Source organism: Ceratotherium simum, chromosome 17 (assembly GCF_057802395.1).
Source record: "Ceratotherium simum simum isolate JZ-2026a chromosome 17, ASM5780239v1, whole genome shotgun sequence".
In the NCBI taxonomy this organism is placed as follows: Eukaryota; Metazoa; Chordata; class Mammalia; order Perissodactyla; family Rhinocerotidae; genus Ceratotherium; species Ceratotherium simum.
The window spans coordinates 45,237,731-45,257,171 of record NC_141916.1 but is presented as its reverse complement, the minus strand read 5'-3'; the positions used below and the strand labels follow the sequence as shown (position 1 = coordinate 45,257,171).

The following is a 19,441-nucleotide window of genomic DNA, read 5'->3' as shown; positions in this document are numbered from 1 at the left end:
ATTTCCATGCTGACCTTGAGTATGTCTAGGGAGGAAAATTGGCACTCTCCTAACAAAATAAACCAGAGCTTCATTTCTGTATGGAATGAAGTTTGAAATGAATATGGAATGAATGTCAATATTTAGAAGATTAATTCCTTGAGCTTCCTCAAGATCTTACTTTTACAGGACTTTGAAACTATCTTCTCCGGGGACAAAAGAAAGTAATTACCTCTCCTCCACGTGGTGTTTAATCATGCTCTATTTTTCGAAGAACAGCTGTGCAACACTGGCTGGGCTACAAATTAAACACACCTCCTTCAACTTGCCTAGATTTAAAAGATAATGAGTATGTTGGGTGATAGAATCTGAATTCCAAAAGATTTTAACAGGCTGGAGCTATAGGCTGAAAATGAGATGAAAGTTATCAAGGATAGATGTAGCATCTTATACTTGGGTCCAAGAAACCACGTAAGCAAAAACGAGGTGGAGAAGACAGGACTTAATAGCAACAAAAGAAGAGAATGAATTAAAAACCACAAAATTTGGAAGCTTTATTTGATAGGAAGTTAAATATGAGTCAGTGGTTTGATCTGATTAACAAAAAAATGAATGTGACTTATACCACATAAGTAAAAGCACTCAGAGTTCAAGACCTCACTTAGGTTGACACAGCAAAAACAATTGCTAAGGACTTCAGGCTCTTTGCAAACAAATGCCATCACTGTTAGTTTAAAGTTTCTTCAGAGATCAAAGGATCTGACTGACATACTGTTTGTTTTACTAGTTTTACTAAAACTCCAAGTGTTCCTCTTATGACAGAATTTGTAAACTCAGATACATGGTGGCATCAGAATGTTATGCATATGAAAATATTAGCATAGGGCCGGCTCCGTGGCTTAGCGGTTAAGTGCGCGCGCTCTGATGCTGGCGGCCCGGGGTTCGGATCTCGGGCAAGCCCCAAGGCGCCACTTCTCCGTCCAACGCGAGGCCGAGTCCCACGTGCAGCAACTAGAAGGATGTGAACCTGTGACATACAGCTATCTACTGGGGCTTTGGGGGGAAAAAATGAATAAATAAAATCTTTAAAAAAAAAAAAAAAAGAAAGAAAATATTAGCATATATACCACATATAAATCAGTAAAAAAGGTTCAGTTGAAATGAGGTTATGTTGGAGAACTATCTGTTTAACTTTGCCCCACTTGTTAAATTTATATTACTTTCATAAATCTGACAACCGACCATTGTACAATACAGAAAGGAAAATATGATTCTATATAAAAATCACAAAAGGATCTGGGAATATGACATATAAGACAGTTTTGAGGCTTCACTGTGGAGCATAAAGAGTGCAACATGACACATTTGACAGTAGAAAAAATAAATGTAAGCATATGTAAAAGAGAGAGGTCATTAGTACCTATGTGAATATTCATTATTACAGAATTAGTACATTTCCCAGGTGGAAAGTGTTTTCTTGGCTTCTCTCTTTAGAAATAAATCACTGTAGTAAAAACTCTCAGAGGAATGTCAGGTGGGTTTTCTGGAAATATTTACCATAATTGATTTCTGTGGGTTCCTAAATGCTTTAGTCCAAAACCTCATTTATCAACTTTCTGTCTATCTCATTGTAATTGCAGAGTTTTCTATTACTATATTATGACAGGTCAAAACAGTGCGGTGAAAAGGAGCACCTGTGTTAGAAGGACGGAAGCACATTCCACACCAGCCCAGCAATCCAGGTCCTTGACAGTAATTAAACCTACAGGGGAGTTATCCTTGTTTGACAAGGAAGGAGGTGAAATGATTTGCAGGACTTATTAAGTCTTAATAACAATGCTGCATACCTACCCCAAAACTTTCTCTGAATTTTTGCAGTGTCTGTACACATTTGGCTGAATAAGAAGATTGAATAATTTTGTTCTGCAACAAAGTAGTTACATATTTATACTTGCTCAGCAGTACACCTGAATCCTAGAATCACTGGTCCCATTAATTGAACAATATGAACATGCTCTTTGAAGAAACCGATATACCAAATTTTACTATTCTAATACCAATTCATTGCAGTTAGAGACTTCTGGCCTGGGATCTAGAAACAATGCCATTTTAATGGGTTGATTGCTAAATCTCCTGACTTCTGCATTTTGACCTATTCTTTATCTTTTCTCCGCAACTTGACTCATTTTCCTGTTCACAATTAAACTTTGTCCCCACTCTGCATCACTTCTCCAGCTTTGACAATTTGCTTCTATCTTCGCCAAGAATTCTGAATCTAATTTTGACTCTACTGCTTTTTCTACACTGGACATATCTTCTTGTCATTCAATGGCAGTCTTGAGGAACCCTAGATTCTAGATGTCCTGGTATAGTCCCCTTCTTCCATCCACCCTACCCTCCCTCCAAATCTGACCAGCACACAATCATTCAATCTATGTAAGTTTCAAACAAAAGCATAGAAAACTTTGTTTTCAAAAAGTAAAAACCATCCAGACTTTTGAATACTACTGTTTGAGATGTGTTTAAGTCTTTGGAATTCAAAAATTTGTTCATTGCCACATGGTTTTTCCTCTGTTTAAGGGGGGAAAATGGTTTTAAAATAACTGAAAAGCTATTTTAATATATATCTAAAAAAAGCAAGACTTTACCTTAAGTAAATGGAAGCAGATGGAAGTTGAGTTTTATCTAAATAATTCATTTACATTAAAAGGAAAGACAGTTTGAGGAAAATTCGTTAAGCTAAACTAGATTCAATGCAAAATAGCTTCAAGTAGCCGAGCAAACCCCTAGGTGGTGAGATTCACTTCAGGCTCATCCTTATGAACCCAAGTTCCACTAGATAGGAGGCGACCACACAAGCTCTACTTGCTAACTAGTACTCCCTGTTCTCTCAAGCTTCCATGGCTGCTACAGAAAGTGAGAAGCCCTCCCTATGGAAAATGGCAAGCACAAATCTTGCTGCCAAATCCTGCTTTTGGCTCTTGGGTATGTCATGCTGTGACTGCTAATTTTTGTCCTTTTGGGAAAGGAATGAGAAAGATTTCTGCACCGAGTCTGAGTTTGAGACAAAGTTGGGAGAAGAGCAAGAAAAGAAACAGAATTCCCAGAGTAAGATTTAAGAGGATTAGATTTTTGCTGCCTTTCCTCTCTCTGCTTGTGTGGGATCCCTGTGCTGCTTACAATAATTTGACTTTCTGTCTCTTCTCACATCCTTTTTACTATTTCTTGTGTTTTATTACTCTAACTCAAAAAGCTTCTTTTTAACTCTCAAATTTGACCTTTATTGTCATCATCATTTTATAGATGGAAAAGTTGAGGAACAGAGAGGCAAGGCTACCCAGTTAATAAGTAGTGGAGCAGACTATGTAAGCACCAAGCTGTGCTGCCTCCCAAGAAATCTAAATGTAGTAATCTGAACTGAAATCCACAGTAGTAGCAAACAAAATCAATAAGTGTGTTAGTTTTTTGTGACTCCCTTTATTACAGGTTATGTAAGACTGACAATAAACATTAGAGTTACGTAAACCCACAACACAAAAGATTTTGAAATACTTGTCTCATATAGATCCGGCCTCTGCTTTCTGGATTTTTCTGTGGCTATGGAAACTTCAGTGTGAAGTATTCTTTGGCTGTATAAAACATCTTTTTATTTATCTGACATATCCTAATAAAAAATCAATACAATGGGACAGTTCCCTTTTCTCCATTCCATCAACAAAGAACATCCTCTTCAACCCAATTAGCTGCCTTCAAATGCATGCCCTTGGAATAAGAAAGGCAAAACCAAAATTGGGGATGGATCAGTGTGCAACCATCCTTGCCACTAACAGGCTATGAAGGGCAGTGCCTGTTGTTCTTGGATAAATGGCAATATTTAAATATGTTAGAAATAGTATCAATCCTGGATCTCAACCCATCAGACATTGGGGCAAGTGTTGCTTACAAACACAGTTCCTAAGGTCAACTAACTCATAGCTAGTTGATAGCTTGTGTAAAACTACTCTTAGGTACATCTGCAAAATGACTTTAGTAAGTCATTAGTACCAAAGTCAGCCAGGTACAACACAGTGCAAGATAATAATGAGGACATCAAGTGCACCATCAAAGCAAAGTCGTAGTTATTAGTTGACAAATATCACACAAAATTTATGCATATTGTTTTGTTTTGTAATGTTTTGTTTTGTTCCACTTGTGATATTTCTGCGTGGTATCCTCTGAAGATAAACTACATCTGATTAGAGTACAGAAATACTTTGGGTTGCTAGTTCTTAGCCTAATCTTTACTAAGAATATTGTCATTCATGTTTTCCTGAGATTACAGAATGGCATTTCACATGTAAGCTACAATGGTACCTAGTGTCCCTAACACAGTGAGGGGGAAAAAATTAAAATGACTGTTAGTCTCTAAGTTAAAATTTTGATTCATAATATTTCAACTCTGATGCATTTTAATATCCGTATTTTTACCCTAAGAATGTTGAATGCCTTTTGGAAAGCATAGTTGAAACTCAGAAGTCCTGTTCTTCTTAATATGTAAAAATATTTAATAAAATGTCTATAGGTGTTTCAATGAAGATTTTAGTTAGACAAAAGCTGTACAGAAAGATCCTTTTGTTAACAACATGTGGGTCGTATAATCGAGATAGCATGTAATCCATAGTAATACTTAGAAATAAGTTCTTAAATTTGTTGACCGAAATGTTTCCTTTTTTACCTGTTGGAATGTGTGTGTGTGTGTGTGTGTGTGTGTCTGTGTGTCTGTGTGTGTGTGTCTGTGTGCGCACACGTATAGGTTGTATAAATAAATATTCAGTGACCAATAAGCTGATTAGGAGATGGTATAAACTAACAAATGTCAAAGCTAGGTCAGGTATCAGACTACATTCTTATTTCAGGGAGTGCCCTTAGAATATTTTATTGAACCAATTCACCATTTATTTCAAATCAACTGAGGATTTTGCAATTAACAAGTTAAGGTATCAAGGAGAAATGAAAGGTTACTCATTAGTGGCAAAATTTAAGAAGGAAATAATAACATAACTCCACTCTAGAATACAAACAAGGTAAACACTGTTTCTGTAAGCAGGAGAAGGAAGTTAGGATGATTCATTTCTTAAGAAGAGCACAACGTCATCACAGCTAGATTAAGTCAATACATATTTTCTGAGCGTCCGCTTTAGGTAAGCAATGTTCTAGGCTCCTCAAGGATGCAGATATGCACACCCTTGGTATCATTCCTCCAACAGGAAGACTTATAAAGAAGTGTTTAAGAGGCAGGAATCAAGTTCCAGTGCAAAATAAGCAGTGCAACTAGGCACTAAGTAAATGGTGGAAACCAGCAGCCTACAATGACTGAGGAACCTTACATAGAAGGAGGGAGTTAAAAAATTGATAGGAATCTCATGGATAGAAAGAAGAAGGAAGACTATTCCAGAATAATGGGAGCAAAATTTTATATGGAGCAAACCAGTCTTGAAAATATTAAATAAAGCAATTCGACTAGTAGAGCCACATTGGGAGTGATATCTTTTTTCTTTTGTAGCCTTATGAGGGATTGTACCGGCTATTGGGGGAAGGGAGTTAAACAGTGTTTTGACTGGCTTTCCCATAAACCATTCCACTGCTTTGTAATTGAGGTGCAGTCAGTTCCACTGACAATGCGTAATGAGCAGGCCTCAGTTAATAGTGAATATGTCTTATGGTTTTCAATACCATCTATACATTGAAGACTCCTAAGGTAATAACTCCAGTCTGGGTCTCCCAAGAACTCCAGATTCACATAGACAATTTTATACTGAGTATCTCCACTTAGACGTCTAATAGCTGTCTCAAATTTAACATACCCAAGACTGGGCTTCTCATATTCTCCCGCCAACCTGTTCTCTTGCAGTCTTCCCCCTCTCAGTTGGTGGCAATACCATCCTCCCAGGTAGTCAGGCCAAACATTTTGGATCATCCTTGACACCTTCCATTCTCTCACACTCCATGATGCCCAATCCCACCTCAAATGAGATGCGTGGACAGAATGTTCCTTGGACCTGGTGGGCTGCTGTGGGTATAACTCCCATGCTCTAACCCCCACCCTGCACTGAGCCCAGCCCACAGCGAAGAGAGCCATAACTGTACTCTGTCCCGGGCAATAGAGCCTGCCCTTCCTCCTTTCTGAGTCTGGGAGTGATGGAGGAGGCAATAAAGACTGCTTGCTTTACTCAATCAATCAATCAATGGATCAATCATCTGAACATTTCTCAGTAAAACACTTTAATAACTTCACCTCTCATTCAGAGGTAAAGTGCTTACAGTGAGCTACCAGGCCCTTCAGATCTGGACTCCTCTTACCTTTCTGGTCCTATATGCTCCTACTCTATGCCTGGCTCACCCTGTTCCAGCCACAGCCTTTTGCTGTTCCTCCAATGTTCCAGGTATGCTCCCACTCAGAGCTTTGCCCTGGCACTTTTCTCTATCTACAATGCCTCCCTCAAGTGCCTCCTCTCTGCCCAGCATTGATCACTTACCATATTTGGCTATTTATTCAGATGTTACCTTCTCAGTGAGCCTTTCCTGGCAACTTCATATAAGGCTTTAATTTAACCATTTCCCAATGACTTGCAACACTTTCTAACACCCTTCCTTACTTTACTTTGCTCCTTACCACTTTGCCACTGAAACACTATGTAACTTGTTTATTGGTCTTATTTTGTTGATTGTCTTCATTTCTACAATGTAGGCAGGGGTTTTTGCCTGCTGTAAAAATTGCTGCATCCCAAGCAACTAGAATAGTACATAGCCCAGAGTAGAACTCAAAAAATATTGTTGAATGAATGTGTTGTTGGAAATGAATGGATAAATGTCAAGAAATGTGGATAAAAATGAAATTTATTGATGAACCTGGATTTATACTCTAGGTAAATTTCTCCAAAATATTGACCCTCTCTCCATTATACGTGTTTCCCTTAAAATGTGTCTCCCAAGATTAAGCACTGAGAATATCATGTCATATAATTCTTGCTTATTACTGCACCTTTAATTCTCCGAAGTAGTTAAATAGGCCTATTATATTTCTGATATGAAAAAAAGGGTTGTCCTTTGGTTGAAAATAAAGCATATCTGCTATTGGTGGGGGGCGAAGAGGGCAGAGATAACAACCTCGCATTCTCCTTTATGGGCAGCTCTCTTGGGGGCTGTGAAATCCTGGGCGGAGAACCACAGAGGCGGCAAATTCTAAGTCTCACTAAGGAAGCCTGTCAGATGGATGGAGTTTAGTTTGCCAACGTGCTGCTTCATTAATTCTCTAACCACCCTGTGGGTGTGACAGGGACTGCTGTACGTTTTGAAAAGAGTTTTAATTGGGCTTTCAGTCAATACAGTTTTCTGAAACTAAAATTGAAAGGGGAAATCCCTCACTGGAAGGGTTCAGTGGACACATAATCTGCAATGAGAAGGAAGTAACTCTTTGAATTAGTGTGTAGGAAGGGGACACACCATATGATTAAAAGCAAGTCTCAACTGAAAGGTGTGACAGGGGAAGAAAGTAGTTATTTTTTCTCCTTGACCTTGAAGTCTTCAGCTTCAACGTCACCTTCAACTTTCTCATTTACCTGCTCTTACAGATATACCAACAATCAAAGGTACAGCGCTTAGTGTAAACCTACCAGGTAGGATGTGAAATCTTCTCAGTAATATCCTCATGGCTTATTTAAACAATCATCCAATTTTACCTCCTCTGTAAGTCTTCCTAAATTGGAAATACAAGGTGAATTAGTTAGTTAAAATATTCAATTGGAATTGCTAGATTATAAATTTGATACCTAAGATACACTATAAGCTTTGCATTGTATTAGCTCATCTCTCTTTCCTCATTAACTTACTGGTTACAAAAGAGCTACTTATGCAATGAAAAGTGATTTCCAGCCCCTATGGTTTCCTTCAATATATATTGGTAATACAACCTAGAATAACTACACAGAATCTAGAAAATTCTGACAAGTGAAAACTGAGACATATCAATGAACAATAAAAAATGTAAATTTGTTTCCTCCTCAAAGATTAATATAAGTATATATATTATTTCAATTTTGTGACACATTTTAACAGAAGTTCTTTGAGTAAACTTCTTGTGGACAAAACCTTTGCATAAATTTAAGATCTTCACAAAATCTAGTATAAGCATTTGAAATATTTTAAAGAAAAATTGAAATGTTTTCCTCCCTGTTGTTCTGCATGCCTAAAATCCCAGCCTTCTTTATGTGTGAATCCATCAGTGATTTAAAAAAAAAAGATAAATAACTCTATGAACAGCAACTTCAAGTCGGTCATAATGAATTTAATGGAAAAAAATCTGTAACACCAAAATAAATTTTAAAGTGATTGAAGCCTTAAAAGCAAATTAAAACTGTAAAATAATTAAAAGAAACAACATGTGAACATTAATTTAATTATAGCATGTAGAAGATTTCTCAAAGCATAATTCTAAAGGCATAAAACATTTTAACTTTCTGTATGTCAAATTTTATTGTAAATAAATTTAAGCTATACATGTATGACAGGTGTCTTAATTTTTTATATTCCTGATACTCGTAATACAGAAATCATTTTTACAAACCAATTCAAAAGAGGAATATTTCAATAGGAAAATAGGCAAAGGAATTAATGAGTGATTCCAAAATAGAAAGTACAAATGGCCAAAAGACATGAAAAAAATATTAGTGAATATAATGGAATATTATAAACTCATTCCTTTGCCTTTGAGTCACAAAAAAATTAAAAATAAATCATAATTCTCTTTATTGGCAGTGATACAGGAAAACTTCTATAAATCTTTCAAGAGCAAGTGGCATTAAAAATCAAAAGCCTGGAAAATATGCATACATTTAATTCCGTAATTCTATTTAAGAATCTGTCCTAAGGGCTTAACCAAATATGATACAAAGCCTTTGTCAAGGATGAATGCAATGATACATATGAAGAATGTTCCTCGAAACACTACTTAGAGTATTAAAAAATTGAGGCAGCCTAAATTTCCCAAAACCAGAGATTATAAATTATGGCATATTCATACTTTGCAGGTAAGAATAATAATGCTGTATAAGATACTAGCAACATGGAAAATGTTGATGATGTATTGCTAAATGAAAAAGTAAATGGACAGCAGATTATAATGCAGATTATAATACAGGTAGGTCTTCACCAAACTGCTCATATTAGCTTTGTCAAGTTGGTGACATAATGATCTTCCAAATTTTCTGCAATGAGTATTATATTTGTAATTAGAAAAACACGATATCTTGTAAAATTTGTAACACTTTACAACCAGCAAATAATCTCTTAATGTTAAAATAAGTAGCAAAACCTCAAGCTCACATTTTTATTTTAAACACTAATTGCAGGAAAATGATAATCCTCAAGGCATTCACTAGATCTGCCGTAATATTGTATGTATGTGTGTGTTTGTGATTTTATTCCATATGTGTGCAGTCTTTTTTATTTTTTGCAAATCAAAATAATCTTTTCAGGGAGTTACACGTGGCAAAATTCTTTCAATTGTGAGCCCCCCAAAAGACATTCTGTTCTCTAAATGTTCCTTAAGAATTCTTTGGTGTACCAAGTATTTGTGATATATTAACATAGGTATGTATTCCTAATGAATTACTCCTTCACGTGAGCTGAGAATGTTTTCTGCCTTTTTAGCATGTTGGAATGCAATATAAATATTGAGATACTTGATTAACATGAATCTTGGGGCGTAAGGAGAATACACTGGACAGAACTTCACTTTTTGCTGTCTACAGCAGGAGCTGTGTGTACAATAATACCACATTCTAGTTCCATAATGCCTTTCGTCAAAAAGACTCTAAAGTCCATTATGGAACTAATTAGGAGATTCCTACCTATTGTAAAACCCAGGCCCCCTGGTTTGACCACAGCTGCTTTGTGGCAGTGAAAATACAATTTGACAGCTTCTTGTTTGTCTTGAGAGGAAGTAAAGAATAACTTCTCTAATTAAAACCACAATGATTTGGTGGGATTTTATTTTTCTTTAAGAGGGAGGATAGTGTAATTACACAGACTGGAATGCAGCCAAAACAGTAAAGTTGACTACTTGAAAGTAAAATACCAGAAAAACTTGCCTACATTAATAAACTGTTGGGGGTAGAGGGATGGGCATGAGAAGGATACACAGGACTCTCCCTACTGGTTTGTGAATTGAATTTACCACTAAAGATAGCTAGATGTTGATTTTGAAATCTGATGAAAATACTCAGTTTTCCTCCATCATTTAGCCTGCTAAATAAATAGATTGTCTTATCAGTGCCTAGAATTTTCACAGGCAATGCTGCCGAGGATATTATTTTGTGCTGGATTCAGACTAAAACTGGTGCAGGCAGGTGGACCATCTATATTTGTCAGTTGATTAATTAGAGTTGGTTCTGAGTCAGTTAATGACATGACTGTCACAAGGGCAAACTGGAGTGTAAGTTTCTAGGACAGGCAGTAATTAGTGTCACCAGATGTTGTACATGGAATCGAGTTAAAATACATGGAAAAATTAAAGTCGAAGTAGTTACAGTACCTATGAGAGGCTGTTACCATATTCAGATCCATATGTAAAATGCTAAGTAAAGTGGGCACCAGGGCTTGGTAGAAACAAACATAATCATGGAGTCACGAACTTGAACATAGGCTTTGCTGCCTTGGACTGCTAATGCTACCATGCTGATGGCAAACTGTCCTGTAAGAGACACACAATAGGACCAGAGAAGAAGGTAATTTGGGTGCTGAGCTTGGGCTCACAATTGAGGCCCCCAAGAGCAAATCTTCATCAGTTGTTTTATATTGTTTCATACTTTTGGAGCGGCAGATCTTCGGAGTGGTGCAAATTGAAAGATTTCTCAAGTTTTGTGAAGTCAGTTTTGAATCTATTCTCAATTTCAGCAGTACTTCTTCATCTTTTTTTTCCCCACCCACTCTGCTGTTTCTTGAGTGCAACATATTATCAAACTATTCTAGTTTCTTATTGAGGGCCATGTTTATCTGTCAAAAATTGAGGAAATAGTTAAGGGCACTAAAATAATATAGGTAAAGTAGTATTTACTCAAAATATAATTACTAAATACCTATTATGCATGAATCATTTTACATAACATAGTAACTGAGATAATCAACATTCAATAAATGTTGATTTCATCCTTCTTATGTACTACCAAGGGTAAATTTTCTCAGATACAAAGATGGCATAAAACATAGGGACAGTAAATATAAACAAATGTAGTATAAAATTCTGAGAGGAAATTTTAATCTGTGTTCCAGACAGATCTTAGGGATTCAGGCCCATGAACACATTAGAAAAAGTGTGTATTTTTGTACTTATATGTGTACATTTTAGGGAGAATCCATACTATTCTTTATATTTTTCAAAGATTCTACCACTCCAAAAATGCAAAGAAAAATTGGTTGAAAAAAGGAAATAAGATACAAAATAAGTTAGGAAAAATACTGGTTGGTACAGACATTTGTTAATAATTGTGCTTTGAAAATGTTTAAAAACATTCTCTATTTATTGCCTGGTTTTGGAATGGCACAAAACAATTCCAAAGCAAGACTAATATCCATAGGGAGGACTTTCTTCTCCCAAGTAGAAATTGGATCATTGAAATATTGAGAAGAGAGTAACGTAAAAATAAGAGTCAATGAAGAGTCTGGGAACTTCTGAGATGTCAGAGTGAGAACTTCCACAAATCCACTCCTCCATAGAAGCAATGGAAACATGGAAAAAAATATCCAAATCAGATTTTTCAGAACTCTAGAAATTAACCAAAGGCTTGCAACAATCAGAGAAGTATTTATTCAAGAAAAACTGCTGAACTTCAGTGAGAACAAGATTTACGGATTTTAAACTTGGCCTATAGCTATCCCTTTCTCCTTAGTTCTGAAGTCACCTTGAAAACCAACAGCCTTGGAGCTGTGGAGCATGGGGGCAGAACAAATTTGGAGCTCCTCAAATAGTTCCGTCCCCAGAGCATCATCAGTATTTGGTCTGCCTCGAAGCTTCCTGAAAAATCCCTATTCATAAGGCATTGTCATTATTTGATCTGATTCAGAGCTCAAAAGCCTATCTCCAGGGCATTTGTTGAAAACAATCAGCAGAAATTGTTTAATATCACAGATGCCTTCAGTATCAATTAGGGCAAACAAGAAGGTGGAAAGAAATATAAAAGGAAGACCTGGCAATGAGATGGTCATAGAGGTCTTTGAAAAGATCTGACATATTGCTGGGGATTTCAAAGTCCAGATGTATAAGCAGGGCTGTGTATACTCTGAGGAAAGACATGAGTGCCTCAATCTCTCATCTCTGGTTGGTTTTGAGGCTCTGTACAAGCAGGAAATAAAGGCAAAGGCAGAATTATAAATTGCCTGAGCATTGCTGGAGTTCCCCAACACAAATAAAGCTCCTTGGCAAAGGGTAGAAGACTTGCTGCTTCAAGCCATTTTAGAACATCTCTGACCAATCATTTGCCAACCAGTTAGCCGATCAAACACAGACTTCAGTGGCTACCCACTACAAGAAATACAGATTTTGCAGGATTAGTCTCAGAAAATCACTAAACAAAGAAACCCAGCAGTAATAGCAACAAAAACCACCAACAACAAATCCTGGGGAGGGGACCTGAATTCCAAATTTGCCACATTATAGGATCTGAAATGTCCACTTTCCAGCAGGAAAATTATGGCTCAAACACAGGAAAAAAAGTTATCAATAGAAACTCTTCCTGATGGGACCCAGATTTTAGGCTTACTAAACAAAACACTTTAAATCAGCTGTTATGAATGTGTTAAAGGAACTAAAGGAAATCACATCTAAAGAATTGAAGGAAAGTATGACAACGATGCTTCACTAAATGAAGAATATCGATAAAGAGACAGAAATTAAAAAAAAACAAATAGAAATTTTGGAGTTGAAAAGTATAATAACGGAAATGAAAAATTAACTAGAGGGGCTCAACAACAGATTTGAGCTTGCAGAAGAAAGAATTGGCAAACTTGAAGATAGGTCAATTGAGGTTACGCAGTCTGAGGAACAGAAAGGAAAATCTGTGAAGACCAATGAACAAGGTCTAAAGGAACTGTGGAGCATCAACTGTGGAGCATCATCAGGCATACCAACATACACATAATGGGAGTCCCAGAGGCAGAAGAGAGAGAGAAAGGGGCAGAAAGCATATTTGAAGAAATCATAGCCATAAACTTCCCAAATCTGATGAAGAACATCAGTCTATACATGCAAGAATCTCAACGAATTCTAAGTAAGGTAAAGTCAAGGAGATCCACACCTACTCAAACTGTCAAAAGACAAAGACAGAATCTTGACATCAGCAAGAGAGAACTGATTCACTGAGAATGAGAGATCCTCAATAAGGTTAACAGCTGACTTCTCATCAGAAACCAGGGAGGCAAAAGACAGTGAGATGAAAATTCAAAATGCTGAAAGAAAGAGTCAACCAGAAATTCTATATCAACCAAATCATCTTTCAAAAATGAAGGGGGTATTGATTTATTCCAAGGTAAACAAAAACTGAGAGAATTTGTTGCTATCAGACCTGCCCTACAAGATTTATTAAAGTCAGTCTTGCAAGCTGAAATGAAAGTTAAGTTTTACTAGACAGTAACTTAAATCCACATGAAGAAATAAAGAGCATCTATAAGGGTAACTATACAGGTAAATATAAAAAGCAGCTAGTAAACTTAATTTTTAGTAAATCTTTTCTTCACTTATATAATTTAAAAGACAACAACATAAAGCAACAATTATCAAACTGTGCTGGTGGGTTTATCATATATGAAGATGTAATTTGCATGAAAATAATAGTACAAAGAGGGGGTAGAACAGAGCTATATTGGAGCAAATTTTTGATATATACTATTTATTTAGTATTAATCTGAACTAGATTGTTTTAAATTAAGATGTTAAGTATAATCTCAGGACAACTACTAAGAAAATAAATTATCAAAAATTATAATAAAAGAAACAACAAAGTAATTAAAATGGTACACTAGAAAATATCTGCTTAACACAAAAGAAGTGAGTAATGGAAGAATATAGGAATGATATAGGAATGAAGACATTAAATAATGCAGAGAACAATTAGCATAATGGCAGGTGTAAATCTTACCTTAAACTCTCTAATAAAAGAGGCAGATATTGACATAATAGATTTAAAAAGTAACCCAAGTATATACTGTCTACCAGAGAGACACTTCAGATTCAAAGGCATAAAAATACGTTGAAAGCAACCAAAAGCAAAAACTGATATAATTGAAGGGCAAAATAGATGATTCAAAATAACAGTTGGAGAATTTAATGTTTCACCTTTAAAAAACGGACAGGACACTTAAGCAGAAGATCAATAAGGAAACAGAAGACATGAACAACACTAAAAAGGAACTAGACTTAAAAACCATCTATAGAATACTCCATCCAACAACAGCAAAATACACATTCTTCTCAAGTGCACATAGAATATTCTACAGGATTGACAATACGCTAGGTCATTAAATGAGCCTTAGTAAACTTAAAAGAACTGAAATCCTGCAAAGCATGTTCTCCAACCACAATAGAATTAAATCAGAAATCAGTAATAGAGGGACGTTTGAGAAATTCACAAAAATATGGAAATTAAACATCACACATCTAAATAACCAATAGGTCAAAGAAAAAAATAACAAGCAAAATTTAAAAATGCTTCAAAATGAATTAAAATTAAAAGACAACATACTAAAACTAATGGGATACAACTAGAAGAGTGTTTAGACGGAAATTTATAGCTGTGAACATCTATACTGAAAAAGATGAAAGATCTTAATAACCTAATCTTCTACCTTAAAGAACTGGAGGAAAAAGAGCAAATTAAACCTAAAGCAGCAACAGTAAGAAAATAATTTTAAAAGTTAGAGCATAAATAAGTGAAATAGAGAATAGAAAAACGACAGAGGAAATCAATAAAACCAAAGTTGGCTTTTTGGAAAGATCATCAAAATTAACAAAATGTTAGCTAGGCTGACCAAGAAATAAATAGAATATACTCAAACTACTAAAATCAGGAGTAAAACAGGGCACGCAACCACCGACCTTACAGTAGTAAGGATAAAAAGGATCATAAGGGAGTACTATGAACAACTGCATGCCAACAGATTAGATAACTTAGACGAAATTTAAAAATTCATGGAAAAACACAAAATACCAAAAGTAACTTAAGAAGAAATAGAAAATCTGAACAGACCTATAATAAGTAAAGAGATTGAATTTGTTTTTTTTTTTTTTTTTAAAGATTTTATTTATTTTATTTTTCCCCCCAAAGCCCCAGTGGATAGTTGTGTGTCGTAGCTGCACATCCTTCTAGTTGCTGTATGTGGGACTCGGCCCCAGGATGAACGGAGAAGCGGTGCCTCGATGCGCACCCGGGATCCGAACCCGGGCCACCAGCATCGCAGCGCGCGCACTTAACCACCAAGCCACAGGGCCGGCCCCGAGAGAGATTGAATTTGTAATTTAAGAATTTTCAGTAATCAAAAAATCCCAGGTCCAAGTGGCTTCAAGGTAAATTCTACCAAACATTTAAAGAAGAAATAATACCTATTCTACACACACTCTTTAAACACACATGTCCAAAAAATAGAAGAGAAAGGAGCACTTCCTAACTCATTCTATGAGGCCAGTATTGCCCTGATAGCCAAACCAGACAAAGATACCACAAGAAAAGACTATAGTAGGGGAGAAAATATTTGTCAATCATATATCTGAGAAAGGACTTGTATCCCAAATATGTAAAGAAGACTTAACAACTCACTAATAAAAAGACAAGTAACCCAATTAAAAATGGACAAAGGATTTGAAGAGACATTTCTCTGAAGAAGATATAAAAATTATTAATATGCACATAAAAAGATGCTCAAATTTATTTGTCATTAGAGAAATGCAAATCAAAACCACAATGAGATATCAATTCACACCCGCTATGGTGGCTATGATCAAAAGATAGACAATAGCCAGTGTTGATGATGAGGTGCAGAATTTGGAACCCTCTTATATTTATTGCTGGTGGGAATGTAAAATAGCATAGCCATTTTGGAAAACAATTTGATAGTACCTCAACATGTTAAATTCTACTTGTAGGTATATGCCTAAGAGAAATAAAAATATATGTCCACACAAAAACTTATACAGAATTTTCATATAATATTTTTCAAAATAGTCAAAAAATAGAACCAACCAAAGTTTTCATCAAGATGGGGAAACATAATTTGGTATACAATTGAATACAATGGAATATTATTTGGCAATAAAAAGGAATGATACATGCTACAATATGGATAAACCTTGAAAATATTAAGTTAATACTAAGTTAAAGAAGCCAATCACAAAAGAACACATATTACATGATTCCATTACATGAAACAGTCAAATCTATAAAGACAAAGTAGATGACTGGTTACCTAGGTCTGAGAGGATGGGGTAAATGGAGAGCGACTGCTAATGTGTATAGGGTTTCTCTGGGATGCGGGGGGGCGGTGATAAAAATATTCCAAAATTAAGTTGTGGTAATGGTTGCACAACTCTATTAATATACTAAAAACGGCTGAATCGGACACTTTAAATGGGCGAATTTTATGTCTGTGAATTATATCTCAAAACAGCTATTTAAAAAAGTCAGTGAGGGCCAGTTTATATGTAGTTTACTGCCTCCATGAGAAAATTTCTTTTAGAGTAACTCTATATAACATTATATAAGAAGTATCAAACTGCAGCCTCCCACCTATTAATCGTGTGACTTTGGGCAAGTTATTTGAATTTTCTGAGATCCTGATCTTTCCACTTGAAAATGGAGGAAGTAATACCTCATAGGGATTTTGGGAGGATACATTAGATATCCCCACATTTTAGATCCTTCGTAAATGTTAGTTCCCTTCCTTCCTTCCATCAGGGGCCATGGACTCAAGAGAAAAATAATAAAACCATAGGCAATTTTCAAAATTATGAATAGTGAATTCAACAAATGTAACAAATCAAAGTTTATATATAAGTTTTATGTTTTGCAGGGGAAAAACAATTAAATAAAAGAGGCAAGCAGTTATGAAAGAGATTGGGAAATCTACACAGAGAGAGAGAGAAGTCAGAGGAACAAACAATGAGACAGAGTCAAGGAATCACCAATTTATACAAATTTTTAAAAGGTACATTTGGCAAAATTAAATGGGATCTTAGCTATGCCAATGAAAATTAAAACCATGTTGCATTTTGCTGGTTCAGAGAAATTTACCTAAAGGTGAAATTTGGCCAGCGGCCCAGGGGGCTCTATAGCTTAGTTTGTCCTGGAATCTGACGAGGTGATAAAGTGGAGAAAGAGTAGAAAAATAAACTTCACTAATAGAACTAAACAAATAAGTTACCTCTAATACACTGTCTAATTTTTTCTTGATTTAAACATCTTGTTTTTGATGTTTCGATTGTATTCTAAAGAAGTTTAGACCAAAATAGTCATAATCACATATGTAAGACGTTGCTTTGCGTGGGTTTCAATCAACTGATCTTGGAAAAAACACTCAGTGATATTTCATAGGATGTCACTCCTCTAAATAGATTGTGCAGAAGCAGGCACACTGTGTTGAATGGTATTGTAGAAGACAGAATAATCATTGAAAGACCAGTTTGTAGTTTTGAAGATAAAGCATAATAAAATCCTAATAATATAATAGCCTAAAGATAAGAAAGAATATACTGTACACTGTGCTTTTATGAGGTTTATCTTGGATTGAGAGTAAGTCATCTAGTTTCTACAATTGATTAATGGGATATCCTTCCAGTTCACACAAACTAAATATTCTCAGGATACGATTTTTCAAGATTTTTGTTATATTTGCATCCCAAATTTTATCCTTTAATTTTTGCAATTCTATTGGCATTATTCTTTAAGTATGGGATAGATAGGATGTTTAAGATAAATTTTTGCTCTTGAGCACTGATGTTCATACTTAATAATGGTTGTCTCTCAATGTCCTACTTTCTTTATGTCCTCCTCGGATTAATTTAAGTAACATCCCTACCAGAAACCTGTCTCAATAGCTGTTTTCCATGTCCCTAGCACAAAGCGATAAAGCCACTAACGTCGACAGTGCGGAAAAACATTGCTTTCATCGTGCCACCCCCCATCCACTTTTAAAAATCTTCATTGCTTACATGGCACAACCGGATTCCCTTATTCAGTGTTCAGGTTCTTCTGAAACCTGCCTTCAGCCCTCATTTCCAAACTTACACACCAATAACTTAATCATCTAGCACATGGTCATCAACTATCACCTCCAAAGTAAATTTGCTCTTTAGGCTCCTCTAGTAAAAAATGTTACTGCCCCCAGGAAAAAGTCCAAATTCCTTAATGTGTCATTAAAAAAAGTAGGGGGAGGGGGCTGTCCTTCCCCCACAGAACTCCTAGTTTCCCACCACGTGCACTTGCCCCAGAACCCCATGCCTTTCCTCATGCTGTTGCTGTGCCTGTAAGCTCTTCCCACCCACCTGGTGCCACCTGCACCTCTTTTTCAAATGTTACCTCTTCAGTGAAGCCCTTCCCTGACCTCCTCGGCAGGGTTTGATGTTTTTCCCTCTACGCTCCCCTAGTGTTTTATTCCTATCTCTGCCTGCCTCTCCCACTTGACCATAAATTCACTTGTGTCAGGGGTCATACCGTCAGGGTACATTGGTGTCTAGAACATACCCTGGTACTGTAGATTTCTGCTGAATGTGAACCAATGAACTAACAAACAAATGAATAAAAGGCCAACAATGCAAGTTATTTAAATAGGGAAATAAGGCTGGAACACTAATATTTTACTTGCATAACAAACTAGAAAAATCTTAAGCAGTGGTTTCAAACTCATAAGCATAGCTCCTGGAGGGTCCTAGTCTTAGAAGAACATTTTCTGTGTTACTGTTGCTATGCCAGAATCCAAAGAGTTTTTCTGGTTCTTCTAGAGCTGATTATTTCTCACAGTTTGATTTATGAGAATCATGACACTCTATAAGGAAAGCAAAAAAAGATCCACTTAGCTGTCAACAGTGCTCATTACAGAAAAACCTCCAGCCAGGCCAATGCAGAAGGCCTCAGGGAATACTAAATGAAAGAGTGGATTATTTTCTCTGCACACACAAATTATTTTTTAACTGTAAAAAGCAATGTGAAGGTGTGTCTTCTTAGCAGCAATATGATTAATTTCCATCACATGAGAAAAAAATATATGAATTACCCAAAAAAGTTCTAATTTTTAAAACAAATTCAAGGAAAAATTATGAAAGTTCAAGAATAAATATTACATATAAATTTTCCACACCTCTTTTGGATAATATAGGATAGTTATCCATCCCCTCTCCAGTTTTATTGTAAAATTCTGTTTTTTAATTAAAAAGACTGAGGCTTTT

The 19,441-nt window shown here is 35.9% G+C and overlaps 2 protein-coding genes across 2 annotated transcripts in view; one reads left to right on the top strand and one right to left on the bottom strand.

Annotated features, from left to right (window-relative positions):
* PTPRO (protein tyrosine phosphatase receptor type O) overlaps positions 1–19,441 on the top strand; it is a 223,646-nt gene that overhangs the window by 34,866 nt on the left and 169,339 nt on the right. The gene's annotated exons all lie outside the window — the stretch shown is intronic.
* Positions 1–19,441, bottom strand: part of LOC147914789 (uncharacterized) — a 46,690-nt gene that overhangs the window by 8,592 nt on the left and 18,657 nt on the right. Inside the window, exon 3 of the mRNA XM_087442705.1 lies at positions 7,632–7,714. Within this exon, the coding sequence (XP_087298831.1) occupies positions 7,684–7,714 (31 nt within the window). The 3' untranslated portion in view covers positions 7,632–7,683. The remainder of the gene's footprint in view (positions 1–7,631; positions 7,715–19,441) is intronic.